Source organism: Harpia harpyja, chromosome 6 (genome assembly GCF_026419915.1).
Source record: "Harpia harpyja isolate bHarHar1 chromosome 6, bHarHar1 primary haplotype, whole genome shotgun sequence".
Classification (NCBI taxonomy): domain Eukaryota; kingdom Metazoa; phylum Chordata; class Aves; order Accipitriformes; family Accipitridae; genus Harpia; species Harpia harpyja.
This window is the reverse complement of record NC_068945.1, coordinates 59703140-59722152: the sequence shown is the minus strand read 5'-3', so window position 1 is coordinate 59722152 and position 19013 is coordinate 59703140. Positions and strand designations below refer to the sequence as shown.

The 19013-nt window shown below is 36.2% G+C and overlaps 1 protein-coding gene across 15 annotated transcripts in view; it reads left to right on the top strand.

Annotated features, from left to right (window-relative positions):
• Positions 1-19013, top strand: part of CACNA2D1 (calcium voltage-gated channel auxiliary subunit alpha2delta 1) — a 433632-nt gene that overhangs the window by 235544 nt on the left and 179075 nt on the right. For all 15 annotated transcript variants that reach the window (XM_052789138.1, XM_052789141.1, XM_052789144.1 and 12 more), the window contains exon 6: positions 13501-13630. In XM_052789138.1, the coding sequence (XP_052645098.1) occupies positions 13501-13630 (130 nt within the window). The remainder of the gene's footprint in view (positions 1-13500; positions 13631-19013) is intronic.

Sequence of the window (19013 nt, the reverse complement as noted above, 5' to 3'; positions counted from 1 at the left end):
AAATTTTATGAAATTAAGATGGAAAAATTGATAGATTCTCATAGGTGTCCTAACCTATTTCCATTTTCAGAAAATACTTCCTGGTTGTTGCACTTTTTGATTCCTGAGAGTATTCCAAGCCTCTGTCCCGTGCTTCTCAAATATACAACATATTCAGAGATGTTACTTTTTTAAGTTATTATATTCTAGATATCATAGAACATATTACTTTGGTACATAGGTTGAAAAAAATTTATTTGAATTAATATGTTTGAAAATAAACTGCCTTAAAAAGGTAGATACATGTTTTATCTTTTTTTATGTAATAAATTAATTACGCTTTGGGGAGTTGTATCTCTCACACTGCAGTGTATAACAAAAATAATGGTTTATGGTTAAAAAATACAATTCTTGCTGTAGTGAAGATGTAGACAAATCCTGTTGTAAGATAGCACAAAGTGTCTTATCTTTAGTATATGGGGAGGAGGAGTAAGCAGGAAAACCATATTTTTATGTTCTTTGGTCTTACATCTGTTTTTCATCCTTTTTATACAAGAGGACTTATTGTTCTTATTTCTTGTAATTTCATGGTACCTTGACTTCCAGGTCTTTTAGGAAAATGCATACTCCAGTGTTTTTGCTGTGCACTTTCCTCTCTCACATCTGGAATCCAGTGTTACAATTTCTAACTGTGATTTGGATGCCATTCTTTGGAAAATGAGCATTGGAACTGATAGTGAGGGCATGATTGACATTGTCTGCTTTAGTACCAAGACTTTTTGCATTGTTCACTGAGGAATGTGTGCCTTTTTCCAAGTATCACTGGGAAGCACATCAGGTCTTTCCATTTCAAGGCATTATAGGTAAGCTTGAGTCCAACCCATAGGGAGAAAAGGCATTCCTTTGAGCTTCCTATTGAAATTATAATGATCTATTGCCACAGGGAGCACAGCTTCTTGCTTTTTTTTCTTCTTTTTTTTTTTTTTTTGTATTCCAGTTAAAAAACTAGGTGTCAGGTTTTTATTACTTTATTCAAATTTGTGCAAGTCTTCTCCCAAATGAATTTATGTTCGAGGCTGCAATGAAAAATACATGATAATGAAATATATGACTGCCCCAAAGCTATCTCCTACCTGTGAAACAGAGTTATGAAATAATAATGGCAAGAGTGATAACTGTAGTTGTCAGTGTCCTAAAAAAGATGAGGATGTTCTTAATGCGGAGAATCCTACCTTGAAGGCAAATTTGCACAAAAGAGCAGTGCTTGAAGTCTCCCTATGGAGGCTAAGTTTATGCCACATCAAAGATCAGAATTCAGCCCTAAAGTTAGTGATTCATCAGTTTCATGGAAAATTTCTTCCTTCAGGATATTTCCTACTAATATCAAATGCATGAGTGATAACAATTACAGTGAATGCAGTGTATTGTTTATTGGTAAATAAAAACAACTCCAAAAGCTGAACTTGTTATAGAATGTTTATAGCATTTATAGCATTTGAAGCAATGATTTTTAGTGAGCGCTTTGTTGCCCAATTACAGATAGCAATGTTGTACAAGTGTCTTGACATGTCACTTTGAAATGTGAGGGTCACATTGAGATTTTTAAGTGGTAAAAAACAAATCACTGAATCTGATGTTTTCATATGATTGATTGAAGGTGGAAGTAGGCTTTGAATATTCCAAGTCATATCAAGAACCCTGGAATGGAGCACTTAAAATATTTTAATAAGATTTAATATTTAGGCTCAAGTTAGCTAAATCACCAAAATCTTTGAGTCCTGTTTTCAAGTTTAAGAAGTTAAGTAAAAGAGACAATGTGCTGATAGGTGTATCCTCTGTGGTTCTGCTGATCTACTGGTTACTCCTATGTCAGATGAAATAAATGACCAAATGAGCCTTCCTCATAATTATGGCTAAGAGGTAAATATTATAATTACAAAATTGGCTTTAATATTCACTTTGTATATGGGGCAAAGGAGACACTCTGGAATCCCCATTCTGTGAAGCATATACAATTATTATTAGTTGATTGGGAGATTAATATGTAGTTTTACTTTCCTCAGATACCCTGAAATGCTGCCTTACTCAGAGACGTAATAGTGTATTTGCTTTCTTGGAGATACTTTCACAGTGGTGTATGAATCCGAATATATTCCCAAACAGGAAATAATCTATGCATTTCACTGTTTTGGGATTTTCAGGGAGTTCCCTGTAGTTTCAGTGATCTGAAATGCAGTTCCTCGCCTGTTCCTGCCCTGCCTCTGATTCTGCAGATGAGAGCATTTCTGAACTGGCCAATGCAATCTGCAAAAGGCTGGATCACTTTCCCTGGCCTTTCCACATAGCCATTCTCAACATGCTTTGTCCCTGTTGGTTTTTTTTGGAGAACAGATGAAAAAAAAAAAGACTGAAAAGAAAACCATATCTAATATAAAGCATTTCATTTGTATGTGTTTGTAAGTGGATGATCAGTCTATTCTGTGAAGTGTAAGGCTTTCTTACTGTATCCAGTGCTGTCCTTTCCTGCAGTTATCTTCACTAACATCTCTAGTTTCCAGTACTTGCCGTAATATGGCAAAGCAGCAGAGCTTCAGAATTGAAGCCTCTCATTATATGCAAGGTCATTTATTCTGAAGTTCTGCACCTGAGTCATGCCTTGCATAGGGCTGAGTAGGAAGCAGTCTGGGGTTTAGCTTCAGAAATATTACTTGCCCACATGGCTGTGAAAGGCCATCTGTGCTTCTGCTTTTGTCTTGTGACTTGAAGTCTTTCAGAGTTTTTAGTGTTGGTATGCGAAAAGGTGGATTAAAGCCACTCCTGCAGCTCACTTTATGGTGTGTATTGCAACTAACGTTTAATCCAGTGGGGAATCACATTGTCCAGACCCTAAAAACTTTTGAACTCGTTGGCTTCAGCTGACCTTTTACAAAGGTATTTTCTTTTGCTGACTTTTTTGTAGTTCTTTCAAAATCTAAGGGTTGACCTGTTTCTTCTTTTTTTTTTTTCTTTTTTGTTGTTTTTTTTTCTTCTGTGTTTTTTTGTTTTTGTTTTTGTTTTTCTTCTGATGTGCTTTTCTTCTTGGGCAGAATATCCTTCTAAAATTTCCCTCAGTCTCTGTGAATGCTATTCTTCTAATTTATTGTATTGTTAGGATTTCACCATACTAACGTTTTTTAAAAATGTATAAATAGTCTTACATAGTGTTATGGCAGTTTACTTAAATTGTTATATGGTATTTAGTCTGCAGGGAAAGTCTATGGTCCATATGTAACCCAGAGGTCAGTGCATGGTTTACTGTTACCTACTGCTTTTACCTACCTAGATACAGCTGGCATTTAATTAGTGAAAAGCTGCATTATATTTAGGTAAGCAGGAATTAGTGAGTGGTGTTTGTATAGTGTTTTGAGCCCCATTAGTGTTAACTCAGAGAATCACAGAAAAAATTAGATTAGGAGGGGTTTTGGAGGTCACGTAGTCCAACCTCCTTCTCAAAGCAGGGCTTTACTGTTATTAATGTTGTTATTGACACAGAAGATGGTATAAATTAAGAAGAAAGAGCAATAACCAATTAGTATGCTGCAGGATGTACAAAATCTGGACCTAACCGGTATGACTGAAGATAAGAGTGAGCTGTGAAACAGGATCAGCCGATGGCTTAGCAAAAGCATGGCAAAGACAACTGCATCAGATGAAAAAATCGAATTAATTAAATGTTCACATTCAGTTGGTATTATAACTAATTCCCAATGAAGCATTAAGATGATTTAACAGTTTTTGTTCTCCAGGGATATGATCTTTAATCAGACGTGGGGGTGGTAAAAGGTAGGCAGTGTAATTTATTCCAATAAGAGTAGAACAGTTCCTAGTTTGAAATTTAATTGGGTGATGTATGAAAAATCTAAATTATCTAGAGTGCATTTTGGTCTTGAAATTGTAGGTGACCAAGTATTCTATGGGACTTTTGTCAACAATGGGTATTTTTATTTCATTTTATTACATATGTTTGAGTACTCTAATGGGATGTCAATGATCAATGATTTGAAGGAGGCTATGAATTTTAAAGGATATTGGTTTTTTGTTAATAATTGACTGGACTTTTCTAACTACTCATAACATTTAAATCAGAGTAAGATGTGCTTTTATTCTAATATGACCCTGCATTCCTAGTGTTGGCTGATGATACCATCTTATCCAGTCAAGCCACTATTAAAGTCAGTGCTGAAGTAGGCAGTTCTGTGCAACACATGAGAACTTAAGGGCAGGTAGGAAAATCACTCTTAGTGAGCACCCCAGTCCTGAACCCCTGAGTTTTCCTAGGCCATCACCCCATATAGAAGAGAACCAAGTTGGGAGGTTCAGATGGGGTTGCACATCATGATTCCTGAACTCATGACCAAGATGTACGACCCAGGAAGGATATGGAGATGTTGCCTGAACCTTCAGGAACAGAGGGGATAGAATTAGGGACCACTGAAGCTAGTCAGACAACACACGTCCATGGGACCAGATGGGATGGATCCCAGGGTGATGATGTCATTGTGAGGCAGTTCTCCATCATCCTTGAAACACTGTGGGGATTAGGAGAGGTTCTTGGTGACTTGGGGGTAGGGAAGTGTCACACTTATCTTTAGGAAGATAAATATATCTTATATGTCTTATGTGCTTAAATATTTAAAATACATATTTCATTTTACCTGACATTGTAGTTAAAAAGAAAATAGGAGAAGGCAGAAATGAATTTTTGCATACTGATGTTACTACAGCAGACTTTATGCAGGTTTGCTGTGAAGGTCAGCTGTTATCTGTAATTAGGAGAAAAGAACGTAACTTTCAATTCTTTTCTGGTTATTAAATAAGAAGTCAAGGTTCCAACAAATACTAATTCTAACTCACTAAAATATATCAGTTTTAGGAAAGACAAGCTGATTGCACAGGTCTCTCTAAAATAAATTGCATTAATTGCTAATATGCTTAGGTGACATCAGATTTTCAGCCCCTCACCCTGCCATCTGATCTAACCTTAGCCTTACCTTGTTGAGACGCTTACAGAATAGAGTCTTTGCCTCTTCAAATCAGAGGTACATGTATTGTGGCTTGCTTGCTTTGGGCCTGTGGTTGCAAGTAGGTGGTCTCCCTGAACTCAGTGGGCATTAGTTGTAGGAACAGGCTGACTCAGGCAATTTATACTTTTAGTTTTCAAGTAAATATCAAGGAGATGGAGGAATGGTCTTGGCTTAGAAAGTGGAACAAGTTTTATTTGGTAAGTCTGGTAAGAATTTGAATTCTTATCTTCAGTTAAGAGAGTAAATCTGAGCAGGTGTGTACTCCAGCTCCTCTGGGAAAAGTATTAGTAAACAGATTTGAAATTTTAGTATGATGTATTGCCATGTTCTGTCCCATTTGTATCACTAGTCTACCACAAAATTCCTTCTTTAATACTTGACCAGCCATATGCTGACTACCTTTTCTAGCTGGGTAATTGTTCATCATGTTGTTGAAAACAGGCTGTCTCTTTCAGTTTCCTACCTGCAAAATTGTATAGAAGTTTTATTTAATGATTTGTAAGCCATAGATACAAAATGCAAGGATAGGTCCTGTGGATGTGATTAAAAATAAAAATAGTATCAGTCCTTTTAGCATTTTTCTTCACAACATGGATGATAAAATGCTGGTGTAATAATTTGAAATTCAAAATAATTGGTGTTATAATTTCCATTAATTCCTTTATTACTATCTTTTCATCTTAAGGTTATTTTTTTAGCTTATTGCCAAATGAACTCTTATATCTTCATAATGTTCCATTTTGTCAGAAATTAAGAAAATCGTTATATTATTTACAAGAAACTATAATTCTCTGATTCATGGTATTTAAGGCACACTCATAGATGTAATGTCAACTCTTTCAAACAGAACATGATTTCCAGGAGCTTGGATTTCTGTTTTGAAACTCTCTCCACCTGAAGAAATTAGGACAACCCAGTCGTTTTCATCTGTTTCTCTAAAATGTAATTCACTGAAAGGCTACAAGAGAGCCAGACTTTCATAGAATAATAGAATAGTTTCGGGTGGAAGGGACCTTTAAAGGTCATCTAGTCCAACCCCGCTGCTGTGGGCAGGGACATCTTCAACTAGATCAGGTTGCTCAGAGCCCCGTCCAACCTGACCTTGAATGTTTTCAGTGATGGGGCATCTACCACCTCTCTGGGCAACCTGTTCCAGTGTTTCACCACCCTCATCATAAAAAATTTGTTCCCTATATCTAGTCTGAATCTACCATCTTTTAGTTTAAAACCATTACCCCTTGTCCTATCACTACAGGCCCTACTAAGAAGTCAGTCCCCAGATTTCCAAGTCCTTATGTTTGATAAATGGATTACATCAAGGATTCATTTATTCATGAAACCAAAGTCATGATGCAGTGAATTTTGTGAGTAGGTTGGTATACAAAGAAAGAGAAAACACTATTATGTTTGGGATATATAATAATTTTGTGGGTATCTAAAAATTCTGATCAGAAGCTGTGAACTGTGAAGGTCAGACAAACGAATGCATTGAGTGGGTTTTGAACCATCCATAAAAAATAACATAGTTCTGTATACAGAAGACAGGGACAAGCCTGTAAATAGATGTATAGAAATGATTATCAGCAAAAGGTAGTTTGCATTCAGGAAAATTTCTTAAGAGGCAAATAAATGCTTTTTAATTAATTTGGCTGTATTTGATACATACTAAAGTTATTCAGTTGGCAGAATGCTGAAAATAAAATGACTGCTATAAAAGAAAACTTTTTTAAAAAAATGTAAGTACTCAATGCAGAGTTCCATTATTTTCTTACCGACATACAGTAACCAACTGCTACATTAGAAACATATGGAAACACTAAAAGCACTGAAAACAACTCATATGTATTTTAAATAAATGGCCCTTGAGCACGACACACTGACAGTTGCAAACAGAAAACTATTTCCCTACATCTGAAGCTACCCAGACAGTATATATATATTTGTATATATATTCTTATATTTATATATATGAATATATATATATTATTATGTTTAACACCACTCTATTGTCTAACAGATAAAGTAAGAATATTTAAGTCCTGAGCCAACTGTTTTCTTATTTTATTTATAACTCTTTTGGTTGAGTTTTGTCCCTAAGAGTAGACAGAAGGTTGTCACTTTACTTAAAATCTTAGTGTAGCTGAAGACCTCAGTCTCCCACTGACACAGAAACAAAAATGAAGTAAACTGTTTGCAGTTCTGTCACAACCACCTAATGTACTCCGCAGTTTTCCCGCAGCTAGAAAATCACATCTATCGAAAAGGAAATAAAAATGTTATCAGAAGGCAATGCACTCATGACATTGTCTAAAATGCTATGAAAGTGCTTTGGCTATTAGAAGTGCATTCTAGCTGCCTCTTCAAAATTAGCTTCCCTCTATCTTGTCCTTAGAAGAGCTGTTCCCATCCTTTGCTTGCTGCAGGCGTATTGCTGAGCCATGTGCTTCAAGCAACATCTCATTTTACTCTCCCCATCAGGTCCAGCTGTAACTTTTTAATGGGGCCACAAGCAGTGCTGGAGGGGCTGTGTATGTAGTTCTGCTGGATTACTTTCCTCAGGGAGGAAAAAACCCCGACAAAACGGCAAAACTGATTTTGAGTAAGGAACTGAGCATAGGAAAAATTCTATGCTTATTTTGTATATGATAGCATTCATTTGTACAGGGTAGATCTGGGAGTGGACTAAAAGAAGCATAGGCAGTGAGACTCAATTGCTTAATGTTTTACATTTAGAAATTTCAACAGATATTCAGAAATCAAAAAAGGGGAGAAACCTAGAGATGAAAATATAAAACTTTTGGAAATCTGCAGGGAAAGACAGAAAGGAATGACAGAGCAAGAATTTTGATGTCCCTAAAACCATAACAATTATAATTCCATCCACATTCATTCTCTAAAATGGCATTGATAGGGACAGTGAGGTTTTATGCAAAACACAGTCCCTAGATACTAGGGCAATGGAAAATACTAGCAGCCAATTGCTTTCTATTTTACATAAGTATGAAAGCAGGCAGGTGCCATTATTTCTTGCTGGATATTGGTTTGGGAATTAAAAAAAAGAAATCTACCTTTTATTCTTTTGTCCTGATGCTAAATCTGTTCTAATGCTTGGAGCAACTTCTACGTTGTTCCTGAAAAGAGTTTGCCTTCAGAAAACAACTGAAGATTGCTTCAGTTTGGTTGTGGGGTTTTGTGTGTTTAATTGATGATTTTTTTTAATTAATATCAGTTTTCTGATCTTCAGTTTTAACAGCTGCAAGAAGCAAAAACCAGTAAGTTTTATATTTGTGGAAAAAATATTTCTCATTTCTACAGTAACTGGTGCTTTTCAATTAAATGAAAATGTTAATAGTAGAGATACAAAATCCACTTGTCTTCCTGCGGCTTTGATGACGAAAAGTAACTGAATGCTGTGGAAAGGAATCGGGATGTTTGGCTGCAGTGAAATGGGCAACTAGACTATGTCAAAGTTTCTTGAAATGACCTTGTTTCTTTTTGTTTTGATGGTTGTTTGCTTTTCTATACACATTTTTCAGTGATACATCTTTGCATAAAGCTTCCAGTTACCTCATGTACATACATTAATTTATGTTCACAAAGCCCTTGAGAGAGAAGTTGCATTATTTCTGCTATGTATTTGGCTTACAAAAAACAGAAAGTAACCTCCAGTTTATTTTAGATCATGCCAAAAGTGATTTAGCCAAGATCACAAAGAACAGCTACAGAAGAACCCACTTTACCTGAATTTTAGCTGCTATATCAATTTCCCTTTATTCTGATGGTGAATGGTAGACACATGAAAAAATATTTCATTTATTTAAAAAAAAGCGCGCCTTAAAATGGCACAAATGTGAACTGAAAAGAGAAATGGATTTTATCTCCCTCACAAGGGAGGGAGAAATTGGTCTGGAGATTCATTGCGGAGAAATGAGTGAGTTATTTTGCTGACTGTTGGTGGTAGGTAACAATGTAATTCAATAAGTGAAGGCCAGGTTTGAATAGATAGAAAATTAATCTTCAGCCACTCTCTCCTGTGGGATTTTCCTGTGCCAGTATTGATTGCATTTCAGCTCCTGACTTGAGAGAGAAATTGGTTGTAGTTGGATTTTAATTATATTCACATGCTGGATTACTTTCCTTCAAAGTATGTGTTTTGCTACTTTCCTGAAAACAAAGTTTAACTGGGTATTAAAACTGTACCAACCAATGCCACAATCTGTCAGGCTTTTGATAGAAATACCAGACTAAAATAATTAATAACATTGAAGTTTTCCTTTTTAATCTTTCCTTATCTTTTTTTTTTCTAATTTAGATGTGGGCTACTTGAAATTAGTGAATTTCACAAATGAGAACTAAGCAGTTTTTATTTTATATAGAAAGATCCACTACAAACTTGGATGTGTAAGGCCTGGCACAGCATTAGTCTTGCTGGTCAGGAGGTAGTGGCCCGAGTGAGTGCAACACTAATTTGTCTGTAATGCTTCTGATACTTGCCTGTTGCATGCAGAATGAGTTCAGACACCTTTAGATTTAATAGCAAAATTAATCCTGTGTGAAGGAAACTACAGAACTTTTAAAGGATTTTGTCATTTGGTGTCTCTGAGTTTTTGGAGGCAGATAGATGCATTGTTTCAATATCAGAGGTATACATCACAAAATACTCCCAGGAAAAGTCAACGATAGGGATGCAAAAGCTTCTACATTACTTTATGTAGTCCTGGTAGATCCACTGCCCCGCATCAATTAAATTGAGAAGAGTTTTTAGATTCCTGTTCTTGTTTTGGTATCATGTAATATTGGTAGGAAGATCAAACAGATCTTTACCACAGTCATCTTTGGGGGAGCCTGTGTGTGTGTGCTGTTAGAAATGTGGGAAGTAGACTTTACATTTGAAAGTTTAAGGCATTCAGGTGGAATATTTAAACCTTTTCAGTTTCAACAAAGTTTAGTCAAATTTTGGCAGTAGACTTGAAGCTGCTTCCATAGCACATGAGTGATGGGAGAGGCTGAAAGCTAGTCTCTATTACTTGGAATGAAATTGAAATACCAGTCAGAAGAAACATGATAATTTTTTGTTCAGATGTTTCAGAAATTGAAATCAAAAATCTAAATATACTGTAGTATGAAAACTTCTGTGCAAGACCTGCTAGGATGGACCTTATGGTTTACCCCCTTTCTCTTTTACCACTCCCCCCCCCTCCCAAAAATGTCTTGTGGAAAATTAATTGGAAGAAATCTTTTGACACCCACTCATTCTGGTGGTTTTTTTGTAACAATGTGGCTTTATGGTCCCCAATTATTTTCTCAAGTGTTTTGTGAAAGCATCGAGAGTTTGTAGTCATTGGTACTAACTTCAGAAATAAGAGTGTTAGGGTTTTTTTTAAATCAAATGGCTTTCAGGCAGGAGAGAAATTTTCTCACATGAGTGATTGATTGTTGAGATTGCATTTGCAGAATTAGACAAACTCATTGCTTTGAGCAGCATGAAGCCAAAAGATAACTTGTGAAAAGAATTCCAGAATTTGCTTAATGTATACCATTCCAGTTCTCCACAGCAAAAACCTACATAAAAATTGAGCCAAATTACATTGTCTGAAGCAAAAACCCACCAAAAACTTATAAAAAACTGAGCCAGATTACATTGTCTGGAGCTATCATAATGCTGTGTCATTTCAAATCATAGAATGCATAAACTGTTACTGATCCTGGCTCCAGTTTGCACAATTCAAAAGAAGTTATAATGGTTTGTGGTGGGTTGACCTTGACTGCCAGGTGCCCTCCAAGCCACTCTATCACTCCCCCCTCTATCACTCCCCCTCCCCAGCAGGACAGGGAGGAGAAAATAAGATGACAAAAGGCTCATAGGTCGAGATAAAGGCAGCTTATTAAAGAAAAAAAAGGCCATGCACAGAAGCAAAGGAAAACAAAACAATATATTCTCTATTTCTCATCAGTAGGCGATGTCCAGCCACTTCCTGGGAAGTAGGGCCTCAGTAGACATAGTGGTTGCTCCAGAAGACAAACGTCTTAATAACAAATGCCTCCCTCCTGTCCTCCTTTCTCTTAGCTTATATTGCTGAAAACAACATCATATGGTATGGAATATTTCTTTGGTCAGCTTGGGTCAGCTGTCCTGGCTATGTCTCCTTCCAACCTCATGCCCACCCCCGGCCTACTGGCCTTTGGATGGGGTTTGGAGAGACAGCCTTGATGCCGTGGGAGCACTGCTTAGCAGTAGCCAAAACACTGGTGTGTTATCAACAACTTTTTAGCTACAAATACAAATACAAATCACAGCACTATGAGGGCTGCTATGGGGAAAGTTAACTCCATCCCAGCCAGACCCAATACATGGTTTTACTTTCTGGTAGATCTAAGAGCATGGTATACTGGATCAAAATATTTCAGGCTGCATTGTACAAGTATTTTCTGCTTTTCTAATCCACATTCCCAAAATAAAACATTACTGTCTTAGAAAGTTCTAAATGCAAAAGTATGATATTCAGAAGTCCCCTGGACAACGTCCATAACAGAGGTCGTTATGTCCACTGGAACTATTACATGTGAAAGTAAAAGGCAACATGTAGTGTTAGGTGTTCCAAGGAGAATAATGTTTTTAGGTCATTTACACATTTTATCAATTTAGAATATTTAATACCATGATATACATGGACTTTACCTGGTAATAGATTTACTTAAAGAAAAAAGGTCATCCCTTACTTTGAGTATTAAGAGTTATGCTTTCCCTTCTGTCTCATCCACCAGAGTGGGGTTAAGTAGTAAATAAGTAACAAGTTTTAACTTCTTAGCATAAGATATAGTAGCTATGCTGCATAAAAGTAGTCAAAATTAGTACCCACCTTCTTTTCTTCCAGAAGTTTAATAGACTTGTATTGTGAGATTCATCTCACCTAATTCTAGACAGCTGTGTTGCAGACTTCTACATCTAGGTGACTTGCCCTAGGGCTACCTTTACAGTCAGTGGAAAGTAGGAGGCACTCCTCAGGCATGATTCATGTCATGGGAAAATAGGTGTCTAATTAAGATGAGATGAATTGCACTCTAAAAATGCCCATTTCTCTTCATTGACTATGAAGGCAGCCTGGGGAGATGAGGCCAACGCTGCTATGTTGTTGAAATCAGTGGATGTCACTAGTTAGATGAGTTCTGCCCTTTGTGTTTCCAAAGGAAACCACCTCCTTGAAACTCATCTGAGACTGCTGCTTACTTCAGGCAACATTTGAACCTATACTTAGTATAACATTTGTCCGTAGCCCTGTGATGAAGCAGATGAGGAAACATATGCAGTTTAATTAGATTATTTTGTGGGTAAGAAAATTTAGCTAACTTTGATAGGGTATAATAGACACAGTGGTAATGTATAAAGAATAGCCTCAGCACGCACATGCCTGACACTGACTAGACAGGTGCTTCTTTGTCAGCACTATTTTTCAAGCACAGCACATTTTCAAAAACTGATGACTCTGCGGTATTAAAAATATTGATATAGTTGCCTAACATTGCTGGCCTGAGTAATCATTCAGTATCATAGTTGATTCATTATTGATTTAAGTGGCAGTCTATTCATGCCGTGTGGCCTCCTGTTCCAGCTGCAGCTGAGCCAGGTAAAGACATTACCACCTCCCCTTTGGTCTTCACTACTTCCTTGGTTTCCACACTTCATGCAATTTTTGTAGCTGAGGTAGAAAAAGCCTCTGCTTTTCAAAATTTCTAAAAACTAGTCCAAATGACTGAGTGAGTTGGAAGGAATCAAGAAGACAGGGTGCAGACAGGTGAGAGAGGATGGGAACCCAAGGCAGGCAGGTGGTGGTGAGCACCTGAGTGTTTGGGAACCTTTCCATCCAGGCAGCTGTAGCCAGGAGAGTACATGAGATTTCACTGAGATTTATTATTAAAATAAACCAATGAACAAAACCTGTTTCAGTCAGAGTTCTAAGAAGGCTTAATTTCCTTTCTTTGTCTGGATGTGCACCACTGTTCCTCAAAAATCGATTTATGAAATGTATGTTAGTGGTATCATTTTAAGATTTGTGATTTACTATATAATCTACAGAAGGAAAAAATGAGGTATACAGTATTTATATTTAAGATTCGGTACAAAGTATTGCACATAATAAAAGGTAATGGATTTGCCTTGCATTAAGGGTGTAAAAATTCCATGCACTTGTGAAATTTAGGTGTGTAAGGTGTTAGGCTGTCACTTTTCTTTTGCAGCTCTTCATTTCACTGAGTTGCACTGGGTAACTCATAATTTGAAATAAAGTATACACAAATATTTCTGGACCTGGAGCAAATAAGTGTGCTTATACACAAATGCAAAAAGTTAGCTATGAAAGAAAGGCTATGAGACTTTTATGTAAAAAGAGGCAAATGGGAATGGAATTGTTTTTAGCATACTTTGTAATATTTTGCCCTTTACATGTCTTTCTTTAAAAAGCCTGAAAAGAATGACACTGAATCTGGCAGCCAGAGAATCAGACCAGTGTTTGAAGAAGATCCCGTTTTCCGACGGCAAACGTCTTACCAACATGCAGCAGTCCACATACCAACAGATATTTATGAAGGCTGTAAGTAGCATGTGAACAAAGTAATTTTATTTTAATACGAAGCTTATTATTTGTGTCCCATTCTTAAAAACAAATAACCTCCAAACAAAATTTTCATCTCCCATTTTTAGTACAGATTTCTGTTGTCTTTTTTTTCTTCTTTCAGTAGTACTTCAGAGATGTGCTCTATTAGGCATATGATTCATCTTATGAATTAGTAGGAGCCATAGTTAAAGAGATCCATTAGGATTGAATTTGAGTTTCAGAAATAGAACTGGAAGTGAAACAAAACTCTTACATATTCTAATTTTCTTATCCATTCTTTCTCTATGCTGTGTTCTCATTTAATACAAACAATTCTTGACAGCTCTTCTTTACATTGTTTTGGCCTCAGGCAGAGATGAGTACTGAAAACAGTTTTGAGTACTGCAAAAGCATATACGGTTCAGGCAAATAACATGCTGTGCGAGATGGTAGTACTTACATTGCATGCAGTGCGTTTCCAGAACTGCAGTAACAGACTTTAGCAGAGAATTTGAATAAATTCTTTCTAAACTATGTAAAAAATAATATATATATATGCATATACTGCTGAGGATTCTTTAATTGTATTTCAAAATTAGGTATTTAAGTTACCTTTCAAGATGAAAATAACTTCCTTTTCCATGCTTATCATCAAGAAAAAATTATTATCCAATAAAAAGGCATTTCAACATTCAAAATGGCTGCATATTTTTTAAAAAGGGGAAGAAAAATTAAATAGGATCCATATTTTTAAAGTTTTTTTTATTTAGGGTCCGAATTTCAAGTATGCAGTCTTTCTCCTCTTTCAAAATCTCATCAAGAGGAAAGAGACCTTAATGTGACCTGAGCTCTTTAAAATTCATGACCACAGTTGTGTGCAGCTTATATAAATGACATAGGGATGAAAATGGAAATGTCAGTATGGTGGGGGAAAGAATCATAGTAGCTCGTATTCTGATATGGTGTGCTTGACTGACAGACCTAGAGGATTATTCTGGGATTCTGGCTTTAATAAGTGGTAAAGTGCACCTTAATTGCAGGATTACAGGGAAGAGACAGGCCATTTCCTTTGCTTTTGTTTGAAGAAAATTGATACTTCACTGTTTATAATGCTATAAAATCTCGCCTGCAATTATTAGGATATTTGTAAACACCATGTGAACTTTGATATAAGATTGTCATCATAACAGTATGTAAAATGTTTTGTTGTTGTGTTGAACTTCACATTTTAGATGGTATTCCTAAGGACTTTTGTCCCTTAGAAATACGTGCTAGGTAATGTTACTATACAGCTTGTTAACCTAAAAATGAAGACAGGCTGTGACTTCCATAGGAAAGGTACAACTTTAGTATCTAATAAAATGATAATAACAGACAGAAATGTACATTTTGAGAGATGTAGCTGCATGTGCAACATATATGGTTCATGAGAAATTCATGATTCTTTGGGTCTGGCTATCACATTAATTACTAGAGATGTGGAAGTCTAAAAAGTGACCAGGAAGACTGTAATTCTGTGTCAGCAAAATCCTCTTGTTGGGTAGCTGGGTAACTTCTGATTACAGATGGCGTTTTCAGAGATAACAGCTTGAGAATACCTAAAAGTCACAGATTCCATATCAATGTCCTGGTTTCAGCTGGGATAGAGTTAATTGTCTTCCTAGTAGCTGGTACAGTGCTATATTTTTGAGCTAGGTATGAGAAGAATGTTGATACCACTGACGTTTTCAGTTGTTGCTAAGTAGTGTTTATACTAAGTCAAGGATTTTTCAGCTTCTCATGCCCAGCCAGCAAGAAGGCTGGAGGGGCACAAGGAGTTGGGAGGGGACACAGCCAGGACAGCTGACCCAAACTGGCCAAAGGGGTATTCCATACAATGCGATGTCATGCCCAGTATATAAACTGGGGGGAGTGGGGGTGGGGGGATCGCAAACACAAACCACAAAACCATTACCAGGTTTTATTTTACAGTAACAAAGTTCATATGTCATCTGAAACAGTGTACATTAGAATGTAGTGTTTCACCAACAGATTTCCAAAACTAGAGTTTAATTTTCTTTTCACAAGCAATATTATCTGCAAGCAATTTTTATAACACTAGAAAGACTGATAATGTATCTTGAACACTGTTGTCATTTTTCTTCCTGTTCACATGAGCTAACCTGTCATTTCTTCATAGAGGTTTCAGCGCCCACTGTAGTAGGGAACAGCTGTACACTTTGAAAGTAGTCTGCAATAAATCTGCAATACCTTGTTTGCATCACAGTCTGCTAGTGAACATTTACGAAACAGATATTACAACAGATCCTTCTGAGAAACAGTGGATGAGACACAGTTTACAACTTTTACTGGTTGGAAGCCAATTTTTTTGGACTAAATTACACCTTGGAAAGCAGATTTCATTTTTTCTTCCCTTTTGTATATGTTTTGTAGGATCCCAAGAGAAACAAAGAATTGCTCTTTGGATCTCACAGAACAGGTTTCAATGAATAGATATTTGACTTGCCTACTCTTCCTTGAGATTGGTTTTCATTTCTATTGCCTCTTACAGTAGCAGGTGGTTGTCTCTAGGGGAGAGGGACAATTACAGTTAGATCCACGCACATTCCTAAATCTGAATTTTCACTTGGATCTGTTGATCAAGCTTTGTCATGTTAAGTATTTTTTTGCTGTATGAAGCTGGGAATTTGAGAATCACTATCTCTTAAGCAATGTGTTATCCATGACAATCTTTCTTCCCAATTCAGGTTTCATTTTTATGGTAGTTATTATTTATGAGTTTAAAAATATGAATCAAATATCTAATTTCCATCATATGAAATTCTGAATGTGTGGATCTATCCTCCATTTAGCCCTTTGAAACTGGGGAACTGGTTTAGATAGTAATTCTCTGATGGTGCACCATCTGTTTAAACCAGACAAACTAGTATGTGCTATAAAATAATATTCTTTGGCTTCCTACATATGTAGTGATTTTCTTATTTTGAAATACAGTGATGAACTTCTTGTGAAGTAGTCCCTTTTATTTCACTGTAGAAATACGTGATACATCATTACAAAATATCCATTCACTACATCCAGGTTATTACTTTGTGGCTTATTTGATTGCAGAAAGAAATATTACGAGAGTTATTTTTGCTTTTCCCTGTATCTGGTGCCAAAGCCGAAGTAGAGACAGGGAAATGTCTAGGCTGTTATTTATGTGCCTGTTTCTGAGGATACAGTCCCACTGCAGGAGAGGGCAATCCCAATAAAGTAGATGCAAATCAGGCTTTTAATTCAGTATTTTTCAAGAGTCCCATTTAAAATCAACCTGCTGCTGAAAACAGAACAGACCCTCAAGTCGTCTTTTACCACATGCACTGGGAATTAGTCATGCATCTCCTATTAGTAGTAACAGAACATTAAAACCGTACCCTGCTTATCCTTAAGCAGAATATGGGAACTGCAGGCCAGAAGTAAGAGGAAATCCTTGGCACAAGGCAAGTGAGGTTAATCTGCCTAGTGGATACCACCACACATTGCTGTCGCTGTCTGAGATGCGTAATGCACCATCTGCTGCAATGGTTGCTCTAGGTGTAAGTCTGTACTGGTGTTACAGTTTTAGGAAAGATGTTAGGCAAAGCACAAACAGGGATTGCTTTTTTTCTCTGTGGTTACTCCTGCTTTACTTCCTCTGAATCAGAAACTGAAATATTGCTTCCACATGTCACTACTTGATTAGCACTGAAGAGTTGATTAAAGTGTCAGGTTGACAGTAATGTGTCTTGAACATGATGACATTCACTTTGAATATGTTTGGACAGCTATTAGCGAGAAAAAAAGGCGTCCCCTGCTCAGAACCCATTAAAACAGTGATAAATAGAGTTACAATTAACTGATGGTTCTCATAGCTTAATAATCATAAAATATACATACTGTGTGTTCATACCCTCCTTTTATTGGGATGGCAGGCAAAATTTTGCTGCTTTATAAAATCTTCTAAGATGTATATTATTTTTTGATAGCAAGTTTGGCAGTGGACATCAATTTTACCTTTGTAGTAGTGCATCATATATGTAAGTATTCAGTTATTGATAAAGTATTTTGACATAATAGTGCTTAGTACTGGGGGGCAATCAAAACTTTCAGGAATAACCTGAAAAGTTCTCTTTTGATGCTATGGTGATTTTTATCTTGACTGGAATATTATCTCTTTGACTGGAATTTTTGTACTATTGAACAATTTCTGCATATCTTGGGTATCTCAGGCTACGAGCTTGAAAAGAAGAAATATTCTTTGGGAAGAAACTTAGAAATGCTGGGAAATGAAACCATGGGAGCAAGAATATTCCCCCTCCAAAGAAAAAACAAAACAATGCCAAAAAACTAAGAAAAAGTGCATTGTCATTTATTCATGGAAGGTCTTATGTGTGGATAATAAATAAGATTTATTCAGGAGTCAATATATTGATAAAGTGTTGTGTAAATATTTTGGCATGCTACATCAACATTCCTTAAATGACTAAAGGAGCAATAAAGCTTTTTTTTAGCTTTTTTTTTGTATTCAGTTTAAATAGCAATAACAGACAGACAAGACAGTTTTATTAATTAAACGGCTTTGTTCAAAATATGTTAAGATTAGTGCTATTGATATATTTTGGTTATAGCTGAGAAACAAGCTACTCAGAACTATTTTTCTCGTGGTTTCTTCTAAGGGATAAATTAATAGTGCAGTTTTACTACAGCTGAAATTGAAAAATGATTGTTTCAAGTCTCTGATTTTGTGTGTGTGTTCACACCTTTAAATTTGGAAATAGAAATTGGATTATATCATTATGTATGTCTCGTGCAGATGGCATGTGAGATTACTGTTTCTTCTAATTTATTTTTTTAATATTTTCCATGATTTTAATCAGTGAGTTACTTGTGTAAACATGTAATGAGTGAAGTGGACCTTTAAATGAATTTTCAGTGTCAGCCTGTTTTAAATACCAAACACTATGGCTTGGGGTAAATATAAAGCAAATGTTAGTTACAGCTAAGTCCCTAAGTACTTCTTGGTAGGTTCAATATTAAACCTGGAAGGAAAATACCAATGCAGAAGATTAAGCAAAAAACTCTAGGGTCAGTATTGCTTTTTATGTTCTGACAATTAGGATTTTTTTTTCCCCCAAGTAGCTTACTAAAGCTCCCTGAATGAAAATCTTTTTAAATAAGCAGCAAAAAGAAATAGCTTTTCTAACTTGATGAAAAAGCTTGTTTCTGTCAGAATACAGAAGGCTTGAACTTGAACAGTATCCTCCACAATGAGGAGTTACTTGCATTTTGGTACTGGGATTACATTAGTTTGGATGGTCTAGCATATTTGCCCGACCAGTCAAGTTTACCATGACTTCTG